The sequence below is a fragment of the Octopus sinensis genome, linkage group LG1 (assembly GCF_006345805.1).
Source record: "Octopus sinensis linkage group LG1, ASM634580v1, whole genome shotgun sequence".
Taxonomy (NCBI): Eukaryota; Metazoa; Mollusca; class Cephalopoda; order Octopoda; family Octopodidae; genus Octopus; species Octopus sinensis.
Genome location: NC_042997.1, coordinates 203,625,273 through 203,648,093, shown reverse-complemented (window position 1 = coordinate 203,648,093; position 22,821 = coordinate 203,625,273). Strand labels below are relative to the sequence as shown.

The 22,821-nt window shown below is 36.6% G+C and overlaps 1 protein-coding gene, 1 long non-coding RNA gene and 1 other non-coding gene across 3 annotated transcripts; all 3 read left to right on the top strand.

The window, feature by feature from the left end:
• The first annotated feature begins 1,578 nt into the window (after window positions 1–1,578).
• Window positions 1,579–10,428, top strand: LOC115214661 (bolA-like protein 3). Its single transcript, XM_036508440.1, has 4 exons — window positions 1,579–1,948; window positions 4,008–4,137; window positions 8,507–8,595; window positions 9,912–10,428. The coding sequence occupies exons 1-4, from the start codon at window positions 1,868–1,870 to the stop codon at window positions 9,984–9,986; spliced, it is 375 nt and encodes a 124-aa protein (XP_036364333.1). The 5' UTR covers window positions 1,579–1,867; the 3' UTR covers window positions 9,987–10,428.
• A 1,013-nt stretch (window positions 10,429–11,441) lies between these two features.
• On the top strand, window positions 11,442–18,371 carry LOC118765839. The gene is made up of 2 exons (XR_005001735.1): window positions 11,442–11,494; window positions 18,262–18,371. It is a non-coding gene; the product is annotated as an uncharacterized LOC118765839 (long non-coding RNA).
• Window positions 18,372–22,014: 3,643 nt separating this feature from the next.
• Trnar-ucg lies at window positions 22,015–22,087 on the top strand. Its single transcript has one exon. It is a non-coding gene; the product is annotated as a tRNA-Arg (tRNA).
• The last annotated feature ends 734 nt before the right edge of the window (window positions 22,088–22,821 follow it).

Below are 22,821 nucleotides of genomic sequence, written 5' to 3'. Positions count from 1 at the left end.
GAACAAGAGCAGTTTCAGGTGGGTTGGTATCAAAATAGCTAAACCTACTTCATATAAGATCTACCTTTCTTCTAAACACTCATATCATGCCTTACTTCAAACCTAAAACTAAAATCTTTGCCCAATGTCTTTTCATCACTGCATCCATTGAACAATGGTTCTCAACCAGGGTCCATATAAGATTTTTTGGGATCGATGCAAGCAAAATTGTAAATTGGGGATCCACATTGATATTTTAAGGGCCCTTGAAAACTTTTGCTTTAGATATTTATTGCAAAAAACAACTAGGTTTCTGGCCGCTGATACGTGTTCTCTGAGAGAGTGCTGTGGTAAATCTATACAAGTGAATGCATGAAAATCAAAATAGGAATTCTGAAAGAACTATCTATAAAACTTCAAATGACTTTGAGGGTCCACCAGAATAAAATTGTTATCAAAGGGATCCATAGGTAGAAAAAAAGAAAAAACCGCTTGAGAACCACTGAATTAGAATATTTTTCTAGGTTATATTTCTCCAACATTAATTACATCTTAACAGTTTTGAGTAATTTTTAAATCTCTGATAAAGGATGGTCCAAAATGACTATGCACAACTTCTTATTAAACTAACAAATAACAAATGAAGTTATTACATTTAGTGAGCAGAATGATGGCAGGTTGGCTTACTATCTTTGTGTTAATATGTATAGAACTGAATTCATTTTACTAGGTGCAGTGAAGTGCAGCAGTGATACAATTCTGTATATTACGAAATGTTTCATTAATACTGCAACGATTAAAGAAGCCTGCAAAGATTCAACATAGAATTCTGAAGTAGATATCATAGAGCATCTAGCCTAACTTTGTTTATCCTTTCATAAACAATGACTTCTTTCTTTCTTCTTTTTTTTTTTTTACATTTTTTAAGAGGCTTACTGAGAAGAGGAAGGAGAGCACCTACAACTCATAATAGAGCCTCCTCGACTGTTGGGCTGGATGAAGTTATCCTCTTACTATTAGAGATCTGATATAAAGCTTACAACAGAGTACACCAACAGCCAAGCGGTGGTATTCAACAGGGCGATGGATTAAGTCTCCCAAAGAAGGAATCCAGAATCGTAAAGATCAGCTTCAGTTGTGAAAAACCCAACCGCAAAAGAATGCCAATTATGACAATCCTGTCGTTCTTCTAGAGTTGTATAGCCCGAACTACACGAATGATGAATGTCTTTTCCACCTTCAAGACAGTAAAGGGATATAACTGAATACTGCCATGATTTCTTCAAACGGTACCCGTAGTGAGCAATATACTGTGAAGTATAGAATCAATTAAATTAATCATAGTACATTACTGGTACTTATTTTGTCGTCTCTAAATAGATGAAATGAAATATCGGTGACGTTTTAAACACAGAGACGTGAGTCGACGAAAGAGTCGATACCACAAATCAAGAAGATATGTGCAGATAACGATTTCTAATGGAAGCACAAGGCCACATATATTTTGGCGAGAGGCTTCAGCGGATTACTTGACTGATACTGATTTTATCGCTACTTGAATGATTTGAACTCAAACAGAAGTAAATACCACGAAATTATTTTATCCGAGTCTGCACCGATTATGTCATGTTTCTATAATGTGACATCTTAGTTTTCTGTTGCTACTTATCCCTAATTTAGCTCTGATCGAACATATTTATGATCAAAGGTGTTCCAGGCGTGACCATTTGTCTTATTGAATATCAGAAACCACATTTTTCAATTCTTTATTTACGACTATAAATAGTAATTTTAGAGAAATTTGGCTGCTATGTCTAACAGATTAGCAACCTCTTGAGATATTTTTTCTTGGGTTAACAGGTTTTTGGTGAACACCGATTTACCGTTGATGTTATTTCGTCAGTTTCATTCTTGCAACATGTTTCCCAGAATTTCTCAAATTTCTCGATTGTTTTTCTCACCCACTCAGGTTAGAAATACTGTTTATTTATATATGTATATGGTTAATTGCAAAAGAAATAGCTAAAAATTAATTTTAAAGGATTAATTGATATTTTTAGTCACCGAAAAACTGACTTTTCAGTTATATAATTGCTTGACAAAAGCTTTTTTTTTTGCGAGGAAAAAATGTGATCATTTCAGTAGTTTATTTTCAGTTTAGCAATGAATGGAATTGGTATCTCATTAAATATATTTAGCATTTCATTTATGAATTCATGTCAGAACAAGGAACATTGATTGGGAGACATATTTCAATATTTCGAAACTATAAATGCCCCCTTATCTTATATATTTATAACATTTGATAAATATTTTATTGCGTCAGGGGAGAGTTATTCTGTTTTCAATACTCGTTGAAGAGGTTGCAAGAAGCAACGAAAATTTTAGGAAAAATAAATAAGTGGAAGTCGATCCCGTGTGTGTTTTAATTAATAAGGCATTAAATCAAAATGACTCTCCTCAAACACAATAAAATATGCTTCAATATACGAATTCACATAAAAAATCTTACAAACCAAATGCAAAAACGAAGTTTGATAAATAAATAAACAGGTTAATGTTTTTCTTATCACATTGTGTTGTACCCTTCCCCTACTTTGATATCTGGAACCTAGCCAAAGTGAAACAAGTGGAAGAAGGTCGAAATATTTTGACTTGTACATTTGAAGGTGATATTTTTGGGGAAGATTATCTTAGGGAATTTCTCTTAGTTTGTATTAATGTTTTTGTATTTCATTTCATTAATTTCGTTTAAATGTGAATTTTTAAAAACCCTTTCCGACATTTCTATTGTGGCTTTTTAAAAAAAAAATATCTGGGTCCAAATTTTTATGTTTTAAGCATTATTAGATTGAGGATCTACAATACTTTTTTTTTTAATTAAAAATATTAAATCAGCTGTAGTACTTTTATGTGGAGGTATTCCATCCTCATGGGGGAAAGAAATGGGTATAGAATCATGTTTGCACCCTCATTTTTTAAGTATTCTTGTGTTTCATACAACGGGAATTACGAGTCAGAAAGAAGTACTTCAGTTTCTTTTGTGTTATTCTGACCTTGTCCATTATATAACATCTACATCTCATTTTTTATCAAGTCAACATTTTACCTTCAAAAGGAAACTGTGGGTTCGACCAACTAGAAATAGCAGCCAAATCTTCAACTCTTACCCTGCATTCTTAAAACACATTAGACAACCTAGTTCTAGATGCCTCTAAAAATAGGCGAGATAGCCTGAACACCTTTTGTTATAGCTCAGGTTCATCATGAATACTTGGAACTAAACAACAACTGCTATCACTTGCGTAAGCCAATTAGTCTGAGTTTGGTAATATGTCAGTAATTGGAGAATGTTGGTGTTTGATCTTCACTATCTGGCAGATCATGATGTTGGTGGTAATTTAAATATGAGAGGTGCACATTTTCACAGGTGTGTAGAAGGGAAGGGAAAGAGAGAGAGAGAGCTTATTTCTACTTTTTCTCTTATCTTTCAGTCAGAACTGAAGGCAGTGTTCATGATTCATAGCTCACTACAGGGCTTCTGGGACTGGTGGGAAGGAGGATGGTATTTACACATCATGTACTGGGTCCAAATGCTGGCAGCAAAGTGGATTCTTCTAAAGGCATACCATGACCAATTAATAATGGTAAATTCACTCCACAATCCAAGCAGATCTTGGTGGAATTTGAACTCATTACAAAGAGCTGCAACAAATACCAACATCAACTGCCCTGAATTGGTACTTTATTGTTGCCCGCCAAAAGGATGAAAAGCAGAGTTGATCTCATTTAAGGCTGAAATACTTCCTGACCCCTTAGAAATCAGCTATTTCAGGGTTAATATAGACCATAGGAGGAATGTTCACCATAAAATAACACATTAATGGTAACAAGGTATAACATTTATTTTACATGTTGGTAATACTCATAAAAACAACGATATGTTGTTTAATGTCAATGGTTGTGAAACGCTTAGTAAAACTCTAGGCAGTATTTTGATAAATTCTTTGCTAAACATTCTTTTGTAGATTTTAAGAACTCCCCATTCCATAAGATATTTCTGTACCAAAACTTACACAGATGGTGAGAAAATCATAATTAATATTCTCAAACAGAAGTTTCCACTTGCTTCACAGATTGAAGTTGCTGACATATCAGGTGTGTTTCTTTCTTTTATGATAACTTAAAGTCTGTAGATATTAAAGACAACCTCATACCTAATAATCATACTTCTTTTCTAGCGCATTCTTCCCAGATGAAACCTTAATAGCTTTTAAACAAAAGGAAAGATACAAAGATGATGATGATCACGAATTCTATTTTTGTCTTGATCCTCTGTAATTACTTACCTTTGGAAATTAGTGAGGGTTGGTAACAGAAAGGATATCCATCCATTAAAAATCTGCCTCAACAAATTCCATTTGATCCATGCAAACATGGAAAAGTGGATGTTAAATAATGATGATGGAAATTAACTTATTTAAGATGCTCAAGCAGGAATAATAAAGTTTTAGTTCTTAAAAATCTGCAGTGCACCTAGATGCCACTGCAATGCTCTGTTTTAAGTACCACTGAAATAAACAACCATACAAATAGGGACAACTGTCGCAACTGTAAGTTACTGAGACCCCATAAGAAGAAACAAATGACTGTCCTGTGATTTCCTAGCCCTCATACTTTCTAAATGATGACTTTGAGTTCAGTTCCACTGTGTGGTACATTTAGGCAAGTGTCTTCTACTATAGTTCTGGGTCAACAAATACTTTGAGTAGAATTGGTTGATGGAAACTGTGTGAAGCTTATTAGATGTGTGTGTGTGTCTGTGTATTTGTCTCTCTCTACTTGGTAAGCTACATGGTTTTCTTTGTGTGTCTGTAACTTAGTAGTTTGGCAAAAAAAGATCAATACAATAAGTGCCAGGCTTAAGATAAGTATTCTGGTAAATTTGATCAACTAAAAAACTTTTCAACATGTTGGCCAAGCATGGCCACAGTCCAGTAATTGAAATAAGCAAATCATTAAAAAAGAATAATAATATCATTGGTTAAAGGTTTTATAGCATTTACAAAGGCATAAGTAAGGGAGTGTCTGTGTAACATGGGCTGAACATATGCCTATAAGATATTTCGGTTTGAAAGCACCAGTTTATCAGTTTCCTTGCTTTTAACTCCAACATTATTCGGAAGGTGTCAAGCTGGTCAAAATGCTACCATGCCGGACAAAATACATAGCAGTATTTCATCTGTCTTTATGTTCAGAGTTCAAATGTTGCTGGGGTTGATAAAATAAATATCAGTTGAACAATGGGACTGATGTAATTGACTAGCTCCCCGATCCCCTTAAATTTCAGATCTTGTACCTATAGTAAAAAGGATTATTCAGAAAGTGAAATGATGTCACATGTGGTCTGTCACTGTAACTTTTTATTACGTAACTTTGTTCTTCTGCTGTATTATGAGATTATCTCCTTCTCATCTACTCATGTCATTAATGTTTGTTGTTTGAACATAAGGTGGACAATGACAGAGCTTCTGTGTGGTCACTCCACCTGCTAGAAATAGTAGCCAGATATTCCTAAAATCACATTGGTATCTTTTATCTTTTACTTGTTTCAGTCATTGGACAGTAGCCATGCTGGGACACTGCCTTGATGGGTTTCATCAAACGAATTAACCACAGCATATGTTTTTAACTCTGGTATTATTCTTTTTTGCTGATCCATTAGGTTACAAGGACATAAACCAGCACCATTTGTTAAATGGTGAGGACTAAGACACACACACACACACACACCTTGCAAAGTACTTTGTGTCCCTGTTGGAAAGGTGCCACATAAAAAACACCCAGATACTCTGTAAAGTAGTTGGTGTTAGGTGTTAGGAAGGGCGTTCAGCTGTAGAAGCCATGTCAAAACAATGGAACCTGGTATGGCTCCCAGTCTTGCCAGTTCCTATCAAACTGTCCAATGATGATGTTACCAAACACATGGTTGTAGGTTCAGTCCCACTGCGTGGCACCTTGAGCAAGTGTCTTCTACTATAGCCTCAGGCCAACCAAAGCTTTGTGAGTGGATTTGGGAGACGGAAACTAAAAGAAGCTTGTAATATATATTTATATATGCGCGCGTGTGTGTGTGTGTGTTTGTTCCCCCCACCATCGCTTGACAACCAATGGTGGTGTGTTTACATCCCCATTACTTAGTGGTTTGGCAAAAGAGACGGATAGAAAAAGTACTAGTTTACAAAGAATAAGTCCTAGGGTTGATTTGCTTGACTAAAGGCATTGCTCCAACATGGCCACAGTCAGATAACAAACAAATAAAAGAATATATATATATATATACTGTATATGTACACAACAAGTTTTCAGATGCAGTAATATAGTGTGGAGTGTGCTATCTCTGCTGAAAAAATAGGGGTACTCATGATTTGTATGCTTTTGATCATAAATCTGGACTCAGTTGTTAGGTCTGACCTGGGGTCAAACAACAACACAAATGCCATATCCTGTAGGTTTTTCTTTGAGGGACATAATGACCATAATTTTCAATATAGGCAGAATGGTCAAAAACTTTGGAGTAGAGATTATTTGACTGAATCTACCTCAGAACTTGACTGCTATTTTTATTTATCAACTCTTGAAGGATGAAAAGTAAAGTTGAATTTAGATGGATTTGAACTGAAGACCAGTACCACAAAGCATTTCATCTGATTCTCTAACCCTTTAGCATTTAATCCAGCCATATCCAGCTGAAATATTCTACCTGCTTTATGTTCAAACTAACCAGATCTGGCTTCTTACACCTACCCTACAGTGTCATTCAAAAATAACGAGTCACATAGAAATCTCAAAGTTACAAGATGATGCCTGATTAATTTAAAACATTTGGCAGAATAATCTGAATGCTAAAGGGCTAATGATTCTACTAATCAACCCCCATTTCGTTAAACTTGATAATATTTAGTTCAGTTATATTTGAATTATGAAATTAGGTTTGTATAAAATGAATTAAATTGTGGAGACTTTGGCATATAGAAATTGCTGCTTGCATGAGTCCGGTGATATTTCTTGAGGCAGATTTTCTAAGGCTGGCTGCTCTTTCTGGTACCAACTCTCACCTTGTTTCCAATCAAAATAATATTTCCCCATGGCTGGACTTGTTTTTATTTAAGATTTAAAACAAATGACACTGTGATGGTGATACTCATTTACAGCTATCACATGGAGACACAACTTACAAACACTTATGTACACACACACACACACGCACATAAATATACACCACACAAATTTCTTTATTTCTATTTCCATCTATCAAACCTACTCACAAGGTTTTAGTCGGCCTGATGCTATTGAAGACACTTCCTCTAGGTACCATACCATGAGACTAAATAAAAAATCCTGTGGTTGGAAAACAAGCTTTTTAATGACACAGGTATAACGGCACCTCTCTCTCTCTCTCTCTCTCTCTCTATATATATATATATATATCCATGCTAGCATGGAAAACGGACGCTAAATGATGATATATATATATATATATATATATATATATGTGTGTGTGTGTGTGTGTGTATTATGTTTATATATGTGTGTGTGTGTGTGTATTATGTTTATATATGTGTGTGTGTGTGTGTATTATGTTTATATATGTGTGTGTGTGTGTGTATTATGTTTATATATATGTGTGTGCGTGTATTATGTATATATATGTGTGTGTGTATTATGTTTATATACAAATGTGTATGTGTAAATATATGTCTGTATATTTACATTTGCCCTTTATGAAAATTGGAAACAACAATGTGGCTTTTGTCATTTTTAGTCAATAAATCACCCACTCATTTTGTGCTTTTGAAGCCATGTAGAATAAGAGATATCTTATTTAAAAGCACCAGTGACTAGAATGGCATTCACCTGTAAAGCAATGCCTCAGTTAAAAGTTCATTTACCTGTGCTAGCTACCGTGGAAAATAAATGTAGAATGAAGAAACAAATTCTGAAGACATTTGCAGTTCTCCCAAACAGGTAAAATTGATATGATTAATGTTTAGCTTGAAGTTCTGTGGTTCTTGGATGTCTTTAACCCTTTCGAAACCAATTCGGCTGAAACTGGCTCTGGCTCTGTAGTACAAATGTCTTGTTTTCATAAGTTTTGAATTAAAATCTTCCACCAAACCTTAGTCGCAATTTATGTTTTTTACACTAGCTTAATGATAACTGAGTTGTTTTACTAAATTTTTGTTATATTTTTAAATGATTGAAAGAAACACAAAGCATTTCAAAATAAATATGGTAACGAAAGAGTTAATAGAATTCACTTTGTTGCAAGCATTGGGATCACATCTCAAGCCTGCAGATAATGTCTTCCCTTCTATAAGTCACAGAGGACTTGAAATATCGTTGTGAGTGTGGCTTTTCCTTCTCTGACTAAACCATAGAAAGCTAAAAAAATAAGTGAGATGTTGTTACTTGTGTGTGTTTAAATTTCCAGAAAGTTGTCATAACTAAATGATTTTTTTTTCAGGTGGTTGTGGTGCAATGTATGAAATTTTTGTTGAAAGTGAAGACTTCCAAGGGAAAAATATGCTTACACAACACCGTATGGTAAATAAGGTAAAAGACATTGGAAATATTTTCTTTTATATACATACTATAAAGGAATTTTACAAGATTATTGACACACTAGCGAGCTGGCAGAAACGTTAGAACACTGGGTGAAATGCGTAGCTGTATTTCGTTTGCCGTTATGTTCTGAGTTAAAATTCCGCCGGGGTCGACTTTGCCTTTCATCATTTCGGGGTTGATTAAATAAGTACCAGTTACGCACTGGGGTCAATATAATCGACTTAATCCGTTTGTCTGTTCTTGTTTGTCCTGTCTGTGTTTAACCCTTTGTGGGCAATAAAGAAATTAGATTATTGACAATAATCATCATCCTTCTTTCCGAGTATTTCTCTTTTTGTTTGTAGTACTTTGTTTATGTCGATGGCTGACAAGGTTACTTTTTTGCATGGAACAATTTACCCACAGAGGTCACATCTGACAGTTGGTAGAGATCTTGGTTAAAGTAGTCCTTGAAGAGGTTAAAACCAACAGCATTGCGGCCATCACTGTACATTGCCTTAGAAGGGCATGTCATGTCAACCCAAACCTTGTACATCAAACTCAGCAGTGGCAAGACATCATGTGGCTGCCCCGTGCAATGCTGCAAGACCATCTGAAAGAGACAATGAAGAGCATCAACATTGTCAATAATCTTATGCTAATTAGTGATTGATTTGACAGTGTGTGTGTGTGTGGATGTATTGCATGGATACATATATGGCAATATGAAGGGCAACCAGCTGTAGAAACCATACCAAAACTGACAATAAAGCTCAGTATAGTCCTCCAGCTCCTTGGATCCTGTTGTCGAAGATTCAAAGATGATAATTTACTAAGTTTTTTGTCTCTTTTGTTCCTCACTACTTTGTATTTCCATCACTGCATTTTCCAGCTATTCCTGAAGAGAGAGAGAGAGAGAGAGCAGGTTTTTACATTCACTAATATATTCACAATAACTCTTAATTACAATTGAAAATTATTACTAACATAAGGACAAGAAGAATGAGTGTATATTATTTGCTGTACAGGTGCAATCATGGCAGTGTGGTTGAGAAGCTTGCTTCCCAACTATGCACTCTTAGGTTCAGTTCTATTGCACAGCACCTTGGTCATGTGTCTTAGTATAGTCCCAGGTTGACCAAAGCCTTGTGAATGGATTTGGTAGATGGAAATTGGAAAAAGCCTATTATGTGTGTCTGTATGTATGTGTGTGTTCTTCATAGAAAGTTAGTAAATTAGGAATTGAGAGAAAGTTCTTAGAGTTTCCATACAGAGTAATGACTGTTTTCTACTTTTTATTTCTTTTTTCTTTTTTCTTTTTTTAGGCTTTGGCAGATGAAATAAAAGACATGCATGGTTTACGTATCAGCACACAAGTTCCTGATATCTCAGAATCGTAATATACCTAGCAAAAAGCATTAAATATTTAAAAACAAAACATTTGTTTTATCGAAAATTATATCCAGTCTGCTAGTAATGAGAAGAGAAATGGTGCTAAAAGAATTAGCACACTGAAATGGACAAAAGACAAATACAAAGAATTGCTGAAGGTTTCTCCATTGTTTAGATGTAAATAGATAATGGTGATGATTAATATGTGCGGCAAATTTTTTGATATGTTGGTGCAGTATTAAGTCCATATGCAACAGAGTCTGCAGTATTAAGTTCACATACAACTGAATCTACACTCCAGGTTTGATTCCTTGTAGGAATCTGTTTTTGGCACAAATTGCCTTGGGAAAAGTATGAATGTCACAAAATTACAATTTCTTCTGTATAAAATTGATTTGCAATGTTTATAAGTGATATTTAATATTAAAAAATATCTAGAAATTATTTTAAGAAATTTTTAATAAAATTATGTATTTATTTCTTTAATTGTTGTTGTGGAAGACAAGATCTGCTGAGATTATGTTGAATGACTATGAACAATCTACACATCCATACTTTTGTCTAGATCAGTGGTTCTCAACTATTTTTTAACCTATGCCCCACCCCCCTGGTTCCTGTTTTATTTGTGTGGACCCCCAAGCCATTGAATGTTTAAAGAATCCTATAGTACTTTTATAATTAAATATTATTGAGAATTGTATAAAGAAATTAGAATATTTGGTGTATTGTAGAAATATAACCAATGAATTTTAATAGCAAAATCTTATACCCCCCCCCCCTCCGGGCCATAAAGACCCTGGTTGAGACTCACTAGTCTAGATGTTAACCACAGTAATATGGATTTTTTGTTTTTTTAAAAGAAACAACTCTTTTGAAAGCCAATCATATATCCCTGGCTATCCAGAAATCAGGTGGGATTCATCAGTTGCTGCCATCATTTTAATGTCCACTTTTCCATGCTTGTGTGGGTCAGATATGTTTCCATGGAAGATTGCAAACAAACGGCACTGCTTGTATGATAATGATATTTGACTAATTAAATCACCTTTCTCTTGACAAGAGTACCTGACAGACTGAAATACCATGCGACGTTCAACAATAGATTTTTGGAAAAATTTAATTTTAACGCAGGATGAGTTGTTAAAGGTGGGAAGCTGGCAGAATTGTTAGCATACCAACCAAAATGCGCAGTGATATTTTGTCAATCCTTACATTCTGAGTTCAAATTCTACTGAGTCCAATATCACCTTTCATCCTTTTGAGGTTGATAAAATAAGTACCAGTTGAGCACTCAGGTCAGTGTATCATTATCATCATTGTTTAACTTTCGTCTTCCATGCTAGCATGGGAGGGACGGTACCAAAAGAACTGGCCAGGCTGAAGCCTGCACCAGACTTCTGCGACTGTTTTGGCTGGATTTTTATAGCTGGATGTCCTTCCTAACACCAACCACTCAGCAGAGTGGATTTAGTGCTTTTTACGTGGCACAAGCACAGGCGAGGTCAGTTTTGGCAAGGTTTTTACAGCTGGATATCCTTCCAAACACCAACCACTTTACAGTGTGGATTGGGTGCTTTTAAGTGGCACCTGCACTGACAGGGTCACCAACCCTCACCTGTATGCAACTAAGGTAATATTTCCCCAAGGTGAAGCATATCTTCACAGAAGATTGAAGACAAAAGACACTGCTTGTGAGATGGTGACATTTGTTTACGACTATCACACAATCACAAGACAAGGATACTGCTAGGTAAGAGTATAAAAAAAATGTAACAAAAACTGTACCCCACTGTTGAGGCAGAAAAGGCTCATCACACTAGTATGATCTCAAGCTCAAATTCATGGCCTTCACATTAGACTGATTGGTGTAGAGAACATGTTGAGGCCTTTGTCCTGCAGTGGACTGAACATAGGCAATCTAATCCTATTCAATGCATAAAAGTTGCAGGAAATCTGATTGCTAATTTTTGTAAAGTGTTAGGATGAACTAGGGAACATATTGTCCACCACTCATGGATAAAAATGATCACTCAGCCATGCTCCACACAATTTCTCTCAAAAGCTTTAATAATCTAAGGTTATGGTAGAAGACACTTGGGCTAGATGCCATGCTGTGGATTTGAACTTGAAACTCCGTAGTTGTGACACAAACTTACCACAAAGCCATGCTTGCACCCATTATACATTTTTTCAGTACCACTTGCAGTTGGAAATATGTACCAGATCATGTATATGGAAGTGTGCATGCATATATATGGATAGGTATGTTACTATCTCCTTGTCTTGCCATTGTGTGATAGTTGTAAACAAATGTCACCATCTCACAAGCAGTGTCTTTTTGTTTTCAATCTTCACCTTGGGAAAATATTTATTTCTTTATTGCCCACAGGGGGCTGAACATAGAGGGGACAAACAAAGGGATTAAATTGATGACATCGACCCCAGTGCGTAACTGGTACTTATTTAATCGACCCTGAAAGGATAAAAGGCAAAGTCGACCTCGGTGGAATTTGAACTCAAAAACGTAATGGTGGACGAAATACTGCTAAGCATTTCACCCATTATGCTAACGATTCTGCCAGCTTGCTGCCTTGGGGAAATATTAACTAACTTACATACAGGTGAGGGTTGGTGACAAGGAGATCTAACCATAGAGAAACTACCACAACAAACTCCATCTCTATCCACCCTATGCAAACATGGAAAAGTGGATGTTAAAATGATGAGGATGTTGATTATATATGTGTGTGTGTGTATATATATATATATATATATATACATAGGTGCAAGAATAGCTGTGGTAAGTAGCTGGCTTGCCAACCACATGGTTCTGGGTTCAGTCCCACTGCATGGCACCTTGGGCAAGTGTCTTCTACTATTGCCTCGGGCCAACCAAAGCCTTGTGAGTTGATTTGGTAGATGGAAACTGAAAGAAGCATATCATATATCATCGTTGTTGTTTAACATCCACATTCCATGCTGGCATGGGTTGGATGCTTTGATTGAGGACTGGCAAGCGGGAAGGCTGCACCTGGCTCCAATCCGATCTGGCAAAGTTTCTACAGCTGGATGCCCTTCCTAGCACCAACCACTCTGAAAGTGTTCTGGGTGCTTTTTACGTGCCACCAGCACGAGGACCAGTCAATCAGTATATATATATATATATATATATATATATGAATGCTGTCTATGATAGACAGGCATTCTGTCACAAGAGCTCTATATTTCTCTTCCAGTGTACACCTGAAGCTAATGTTAAATGTGGCCTTTCAAGAGGCCTTCAAAACTGAAGACATTTTCATTTCTTATAAATACAACTTGTGCCTTAATGAAAGAAATCAATATTATGGATACAAGACAGAGCATCATTAAAAATGACAAGGTTTTCTTTCATTTGTTTTTACATGTTTTTCCATGCTAGCATGTGTTAGACAAATGTGTCCATGAATTCATCATCATCATCATCATCATCGTTTAATGTGCACTTTCCATGCTTGCATGGGTTGGATGATTTGACTGAGGACTGGCAAACCAGAAGGCTGCACCTGGCTCCAATCCAATCTGGCATAGTTTCTACAGCTGCTTGTTTTATAACCAGATACCTTTCCTTTTGTTAACATGTACCTGTTTTCAAGTAAAGGAATTTTTATTTCACACATTTGAAGGCAAAAACCAGTGGATGGTTTGTTAACATAAATAAATGCAAACACCTGCACAATACACATATATATATGTACATGTATGTGTGTGTGTGTGTGTATGTATATATATATATATATATTTATTTCTCCACATGAATGACTATGAACTATCTACAGATCCGTACTTTTGTCTAGACCCCCCCGGTTTCTGTTTTATTTGTGTGGACCCCCAAGCCATTGAATGTTTAAAAAATCCAATTGTACTTTTATAATTAAATATTATTGAGAATTGTATAAAGAAATTAGAATATTTGGTGTATTGTAGAAATATAACCAATGAATTTTAATAGCAAGATCTTATATGCCCTCCCCACCACTCCGGGCCATAAAGACCCTGGTTGAGACTCACTAGTCTAGATGTTAACCACAGTAATATGGATTTTTTGTTTTTTTAAAAGAAACAACTCTTTTGAAAACCAATCATATATCCCTGCCTATCCAGAAATCAGGTGGGATTCATCAGTTGCTGCCATCATTTTAATGTCCACTTTTCCATGCTTGTGTGGGTCAGATATGTTTCCATGGAAGATTGCAAACAAATGGCACTGCTTGTATGATAATGATATTTGACTAATTAAATCACCTTTCTCTTGACAAGAGTACCTGACAGACTGAAATACCTTGAAATACCATGTGACGTTCAACAATAGATTTTTGGAAAAATTTAATTTTAACGCAGGATGAGTTGTTAAAGGTGGGAAGCTGGCAGAATTGTTAGCATACCAACCAAAATGCGCAGTGGTATTTTGTCAATCCTTACATTCTGAGTTCAAATTCTACTGAGTCCAATATCACCTTTCATCCTTTTGAGGTTGATAAAATAAGTACCAGTTGAGCACTCAGGTCAGTGTATCATTATCATCATTGTTTAACGTTCGTCTTCCATGCTAGCATGGGAGGGATGGTACCAAAAGAACTGGCCAGGCTGAAGCCTGCACCAGACTTCTGCAACTGTTTTGGCTGGATTTTTATAGCTGGATGCCCTGCCTAACACCAAGCACTCAGCAGAGTGGATTTAGTGCTTTTTACGTGGCACAAGCACAGGCGAGGTCAGTTTTGGCAAGGTTTTTACAGCTGGATATCCTTCCAAACACCAACCACTTTACAGTGTGGATTGGGTGCTTTTAAGTGGCACCTGCACTGACAGGGTCACCAACCCTCACCTGTATGCAACTAAGGTAATATTTCCCCAAGGTGAAGCATATCTTCACAGAAGATTGAAGACAAAAGACACTGCTTGTGAGATGGTGACATTTGTTTACGACTATCACACAATCACAAGACAAGGATACTGCTAGGTAAGAGTATAAAAAAAATGTAACAAAAACTGTACCCCACTGTTGAGGCAGAAAAGGCTCATCACACTAGTATGATCTCAAGCTCAAATTCATGGCCTTCACATTAGACTGATTGGTGTAGAGAACATGTTGAGGCCTTTGTCCTGCAGTGGACTGAACATAGGCAATCTAATCCTATTCAATGCATAAAAGTTGCAGGAAATCTGATTGCTAATTTTTGTAAAGTGTTAGGATGAACTAGGGAACATATTGTCCACCACTCATGGATAAAAATGATCACTCAGCCATGCTCCACACAATTTCTCTCAAAAGCTTTAATAATCTAAGGTTATGGTAGAAGACACTTGGGCTAGATGCCATGCTGTGGAGTTGAACTTGAAACTCCGTAGTTGTGACACAAACTTACCACAAAGCCATGCTTGCACCCATTATACATTTTTCAGTACCACTTGCAGTTGGAAATATGTACCAGATCATGTATATGGAAGTGTGCATGCATATATATGGATAGGTATGTTACTATCTCCTTGTCTTGCCATTGTGTGATAGTTGTAAACAAATGTCACCATCTCACAAGCAGTGTCCTTTTGTTTTCAATCTTCACCTTGGGAAAATATTTATTTCTTTATTGCCCACAGGGGGCTGAACATAGAGGGGACAAACAAAGGGATTAAATTGATGACATCGACCCCAGTGCATAACTGGTACTTATTTAATCGACCCTGAAAGGATAAAAGGCAAAGTCGACCTCGGCAGAATTTGAACTCAAAACGTAATGGTGGATGAAATACTGCTAAGCATTTCACCCATTATGCTAACGATTCTGCCAGCACGCTGCCTTGGGGCAATATTAACTACTTACATACAGGTGAAAGTTGGTGACAAGGAGATCTAACCATAGAGAAACTACCACAACAAACTCTATCTCTATCCACCCTATGCAAACATGGAAAAGTGGATGTTAAAATGATGAGGATGTTGATTATATATGTGTGTGTGTGTATATATATATATATATATATATATATATATATATATATAATATATATATACACATAGGTGCAAGAGTAGCTGTGGTAAGTAGCTGGCTTACCAACCACATGGTTCTGGGTTCAGTCCCATTGTATGGCACCTTGGGCAAGTGTCTTCTACTATAGCCTTGGGCCAACCAAAGCCTTGTGAGTGGATTTGGTAGATGGAAACTGAAAGAAGCATATCATATATCATCGTTGTTGTTTAACATCCACTTTCCATGCTGGCATGGGTTGGATGCTTTGATTGAGGGCTGGAAAGTGAGAAGGCTGCACCTGGCTCCAATCCGATCTGGCAAAGTTTCTACAGCTGGATGCCCTTCCTAACACCAACCACTCTGAAAGTGTTCTGGGTGCTTTTTACGTGCCACCAGCACGAGGACCAGTCAAGCAGTATATATATATATATATGAATGCTGTCTACGATAGACAGGCATTCTGTCACAAGAGCTCTATATTTCTCTTCCAGTGTACACCTGAAGCTAATGTTAAATGTGGCCTTTCAAGAGGCCTTCAAAACTGAAGACATTTTCATTTCTTATAAATACAACTTGTGCCTTAATGAAAGAAATCAATATTATGGATACAAGACAGAGCATCATTAAAAATGACAAGGTTTTCTTTCATTTGTTTTTACATGTTTTTCCATGCTAGCATGTGTTAGACAAATGTGTCCATGAATTCATCATCATCATCGTTTAATGTGCACTTTCCATGCTTGCATGGGTTGGATGATTTGACTGAGGACTGGCAAACCAGAAGGCTGCACCTTGCTCCAATCCAATCTGGCAGAGTTTCTACAGCTGGATGCCATGCCAACCACTCTGGGAGTGTAGTGTGTGATTTTACGTGCCACCGGCACGAGGGCCAGTCAGGCAATACTGGCAATGGCCTTGCTCAAATGGTGTTTTCTATGTGCCACCTGCACACGAGCCAGTCCAGTGGCACTGGTAATGACCTTGCTCAAATATTTTTTTATGTGCTACCAGCAAAAGTACCAGTAAGGCGATGCTGGTAACGATCACGCGTGAATGGTGCTTTTTATGTCAGCTGCTTGTTTTATAACCAGATACCTTTCCTTTTGTTAACCTGAACCTGCTTTTCAAGTAAAGGAATTTTTATTTCACACATTTGAAGGCAAAAACCAGTGGATGGTTTGTTAACATAAACAAATGCAAACACCTGCACAATACACATATATATATATCTACATGTATGTGTGTGTGTGTGTATGTATATATATATATATATTTATTTCTCCACATGAATGACTATGAACTATCTACAGATCCGTACTTTTGTCTAGATCAGTGGTTCTCAACTATTTTTTAACCTATGGGCCCCACCCCCCAGTTTCTGTTTTATTTGTGTGGACCCCCAAGCCATTGAATGTTTAAAAAATCCAATTGTACTTTTATAATTAAATATTATTGAGAATTGTATAAAGAAATTAGAATATTTGGTGTATGTAGAAATATAACCAATGAATTTTAATAGCAAGATCTATATGCCCTCCCCACCACTCCGGGCCATAAAGACCCTGGTTGAGACTCACTAGTCTAGATGTTAACCACAGTAATATGGATTTTTTGTTTTTTTAAAAGAAACAACTCTTTTGAAAAACAATCATATATCCTGCCTATCCAGAAATCAGGTGGGATTCATCAGTTGCTGCCATCATTTTAATGTCCACTTTTCCATGCTTGTGTGGGTCAGATATGTTTCCATGGAAGATTGCAAACAAATGGCACTGCTTGTATGATAATGATATTTGACTAATTAAATCACCTTTCTCTTGACAAGAGTACCTGACAGACTGAAATACCTTGAAATACCATGCGACGTTCAACAATAGATTTTTGGAAAAATTTAATTTTAACGCAGGATGAGTTGTTAAAGGTGGGAAGCTGGCAGAATTGTTAGCATGCCAGCCAAAATGCGCAGAGGTATTTCGTCAATCCTTACATTTTGAGTTCAAATTCTACTGAGTCCAATATCACCTTTCATCCTTTTGAGGTTGATAAAATAAGTACCAGTTGAGCACTCAGGTCAGTGTATCATTATCATCATTGTTTAACGTTCGTCTTCCATGCTAGCATGAGAGGGACGGTACCAAAAGAACCAGCCATCCGAAGCCTGCACCAGACTTCTGCAACTGTTTTGGCAGGATTTTTATAGCTGGATGTCCTTCCTAACACCAACCACTCAGCAGAGTGGATTTAGTGCTTTTTATGTGGCACAAGCACAGGCAAGGTTTTTACAGCTGGATGCCCTTCCAAACACCAACCACTTTACAGTGTGGATTGGGTGCTTTTAAGTGGCACCTGCTCTGTCAGGGTCACCAAGTATTGCAAGACAAAAGATAATCAACTTAAATACTGCTAGGTAAGAGTATATGGAAATGTGCATGGGGTGGATAAAGATGGAGTCTGTTGAAGTAGTTTCTCTACAATTAGATCTCCTTGTCACCAACCCTCACCTGTATGCAACTAAACATTTGTTTACAACTATCACACAATCGCAAGACAAGGATACTGCTAGGTAAGTGTATAAAAAAAATGTAACAAAAACTGTACCCAGTTGATGATTTGTTGTTGAGGAATGACAACTTCACCATTTGTAGCTATATATTTTATAGAGTGTAAGCATAAACAAATGCAAACATCTGCACAATACACATATGTATATATACATGTATGTGTGTGTGTGTATGTATATATATATATATTTATTTCTCCACATGAAAATTTTTCTACATCATCTGTGTGAATTGTTTACTTCTCATGAAATTTTTTTTTTTCCAATGTTGTCCACGTGAATTGTGTATATCCTCGTCCACTTGTATGTTGTTGTCAACACTGTAATATTCTTGTCACCATTATTATGTTGTGGTGGTATTCCGTGTCTTATTATCCTAGACTCGTCTATCATGCTATCACTTATAGCTCCACAAGACAATGACTTTGAAACGTCTACCTTGATGGTAACTCAAACTCATATATATATATCACGTAACTAACACTGACCAATTGAGGACTAACACAATGATTCTACTACTATTGACCTCCTACAACAACTGATTGTCTGACTTTGTAGTGACTGTGTCATACCACTTTGTCATGTGGGGAGGGAGAACTATTTTCACTACAACATATCCTTATAGAAAGCTCAATGAGGTAACTCTTTATATTGATAGACTCCTCACTTGAACATCTGCTGTAATTAGAAACTTAGTAACAGGCATCAAAAGATGATTCTATCAAGGAACAGAATGACCAACAGGGCAGCCCATGAGCAAGGTTCAAGCCAGTAGTGGCTTTATCAATAAATTAAGTGTATAATGAAGGATCCCTTCCATTCCATATCTGATGAGAGAAAGAGGAAAGTAATTTGACTCAACACTCCATTCAATCAAGAGGTTTCAATTTGTGTTGCTAGAAGCTTCCTGATGCTAGTTAAAAAGTATTTCCCAAGCACCCATAGATATGAGCTATTTAATTTAACTCAAGGTTAGTAACTCATGCTTTGATAATATTGCTTCCAACATTGAAGGTTTCAAGACACAAACAGCCACATGGTCTCCATCCTACACTTCAATCCATAAGTGTTGAGATCCTACTAAGTGCCCACTTGGGGCTTTTATTTGCTTTAGTCTGAAGAACACTCTCACATCATTTGATGACATCTCAAGACATTTACAGGCATGACAGCCAATGATTTTGAATGGAATATATACACAAACACATGCACTCTTTCAAGTGTAGGAACCAGGAAACCTCCACCTCCCTGTTCCACTTCATCTGGAGAATCTGGGACCATCTAAACAACTTCCCCAACATCACATGGAGCATCCTTGATAAAGTCTCTCTTTGCATACCTGGAGTTTGTGATTGCCTACTCTGACTTCACGAGAAACTACACAAACTCTTCCAGCATGTAGTATCCACCAATAGTTGCCACCAGAAATATGCTCTGTTAATGAACTTCAGGCTTTCAGCTAACCTAAATATACCACCCCAGGCCTAGCTGTGCCCTACACAATGGCTGAAAATACAATACCTGTTGCCCATAGAGATTATAGCCTACTCAGGTTGGTTACACGAACTCATTTGTAACCTGACACCATTAAATGGGATACCCTCCACATGATAACTGTTATCACTAAAATACAATACCTTACAGAATAATTATTAATTGATGCCAAAATCTTGCCTCACCTACATGTAGGAGTGGCTGTGTGGTAAGTAGCTTGCTTACGAAGCACATGGTTCCGTGTTCAGTCCCACTGTGTGGCACTTTGGGCAAGTGTCTGCTATAGCCTCGAACTGACCAAAGCCTTGAGTGGATTTGGTAGACAGAAACTGAAAGAAGCCCGTCGTATATATGTATATATATATATATGTGTGTGTGTGTATATGTTTGTGTGTCTGTGTTTGTCCCCGCAACGTCGCTTGACAACCGATGCTGGTGTGTTTACGTCCCCGTAACTTGGCGGTTTGGTGAATGACACCGATAGAATAATACTAGGCTTACAAAGAATAAAGTCTGCCCTTATTGCAGACACCATTGAACCATGGCTTGACCTCACCAGTGTTATGCCTTAGTCCAAGGTCGCAAAATTTTCTGGCATTGTTATAGATATTCTGCAAAGTTGTTTTGAAACCCTCTTTAAGCATAGTTACAAAACGAAAACAAAGTTGACATAAAGGAAATAAAAGAACAAATTACACACACACACACACAAACCCCCCCTCGGTATTACAAGCAGAGGCAAGACTCTATGGTTAAGCTTGCTTTGCAACCATTTAGCTTTGGTTTCAGTCCCCACAGTTGGCACCTTAGACAACATTCTTCGACTAAGGTTCCAGACTAACCAATGTCTTGTAAGTGAATTTGGTAAAAGAAAACTGGAACCACGTCGTGTGTGTGTGTCCTGTTGTCTCGTCCTCGCTTGATAACCGGTGTTGGCTTTACGTCACCGTATTCTAGCAGTTCAGAAAAAGAGAGCGATAAAATAAGTACCAGACTTTTAAAAAACACAAGAACTGGTGTCGCAGTCCAGTGACTGAAACAATTAAAAGATATGTCTATGGGTCAGTGGCGTTGTTGGATTTTGACCACCTACTCCCTTACATATTTCTTCGATTACAGCGGAAACGTATAAGTGGCTGCCCTGTGCGGTCGGTACACCCCACGTTTCACCAATGTTACGGATAAAATCGATCTTCGATTTAACCGAGTCGATCGATCTATATTTAAAAATTAAAAGTCAGCTTTGCAATGTTTGTGGGTGAAATCATTGCGATCAGCTTCTGCCTTTCCCCTATTGTATCTTTAGCTTCTGGCCTTATGTCACCACAAGCCTATGGTTTTGCTCTCATGTAAATTCTGCATTTTTTACTAAATAATAGTCTATATAAAGTATCTTATACAAATTCTCAACTTTCTCAGAGAACAAGACAGTCTTTATTTATATTAAATTCTGTTTAATGTCAAATTATATATAAATTACAAATCAACACACATATAAATGCTGTGCAAGAAGAAATAATAGCAATTTTTAAGGTTTAACAAATAGAGCAAATTACTGAGGGAAGTTCCTCCCATGTTCGTATTTGCGTTCTATAATGAAATCTCGCGGGAATCTCGGAAAGCTACCGAACGATCGGAATTTTATGTAGAATTATTTCAAAACAGAAGAGAAATAAATTAATAATCGTAAATATACTCTAATTAATAAAAGTTACAACTTCATTTTTATTTCCAATGCGTTTTAAAAATGCTGAACAACACCTGATAAATCGTTACGGAAAAATCTTATATGAACAAAATATAAAGTAATATAGGTCAGTATTCGGCATAAATAAGATGACTTTGTGCAAAATGACAGCATATTATATGACTCGCAGGAAACAATAAAAAATTTACGAAACAATTAAAAATAAGGGCAAAAAAATTCATTTTCTACAATATATTAGTAATAATTTCCGAAGTCTTTGACAGGGTGGCCGCGTGGCCTAATGGATAAGGCGTCTGACTTCGAATCAGAAGATTGCGAGTTCGAGTCTCGTCGTGGTCGCAGCTCTTTTTGTTCTTTTTTGCTTTGGTTATTTTATTTGTTATATTTATTTGAAAATGAAATATTCTGTTCGTAATCATTAGTCATACTATGTATGCATATATATATATCCATTTCATATATATATGAGATGTATGTATATATATATGTGTGAGTGTGTGCCTTTAAAATCTCTATATGATCTATGTCTAATAATTAGATATTCTATTATAATTCGGATATAATAATGGTATGTCAAATTTACAACTTAACTCAGAATACAGAAATGACAAGCATTGGATGAACGGTACCCGACGAATTTTTCTACAATTCATTGACAACAATTCATCTACAGCAATTTATTTACGGATACAATTTATCTACAACCAAACACACACACACACAGATAAATTGTTGGAGACGAGTTCACCAAGAAAGGAAACGATCTTTCACCATGATATTTGTAGGGTCTCATAGTTCGTTATCGTCGTCTTGCCTTTCCTCCTTTCGAGGTGTCGATAAGTTAATTACCAGGGAAATACTGAGGTCTATGTAATCGACTAATTCCCTCCCACAAGAAATTCTGGCCTTGTGCCTTTTGTAGAAAGGACTATTATTATTATTTTTTACGCCCGTTTTCCATGCTGGCATAGGTTGGGCGGTTCAAGAGGTTGTAAAGACACACCGTGCACCAATGTTTCAAATTTGGTATGGTTTCTATTTTACAGAGCGTGCTTAATGTTTTTTTTTTTTTT

What these genes read in the sequence shown, in the direction of transcription:
- LOC115214661 (XM_036508440.1), top strand. Translation starts at nt 1,868, where the DNA reads ATGTTATTTCGTCAGTTTCATTCTTGCAACATGTTTCCCAGAATTTCT. An exon ending in TGTTTTTCTCACCCACTCAG is followed by an intron (nt 1,949 to 4,007) that starts GTTAGAAATACT and finishes ATTCTTTTGTAG; the next exon opens with ATTTTAAGAACTCCCCATTC. An exon ending in TGAAGTTGCTGACATATCAG is followed by an intron (nt 4,138 to 8,506) that starts GTGTGTTTCTTT and finishes TTTTTTTTTCAG; the next exon opens with GTGGTTGTGGTGCAATGTAT.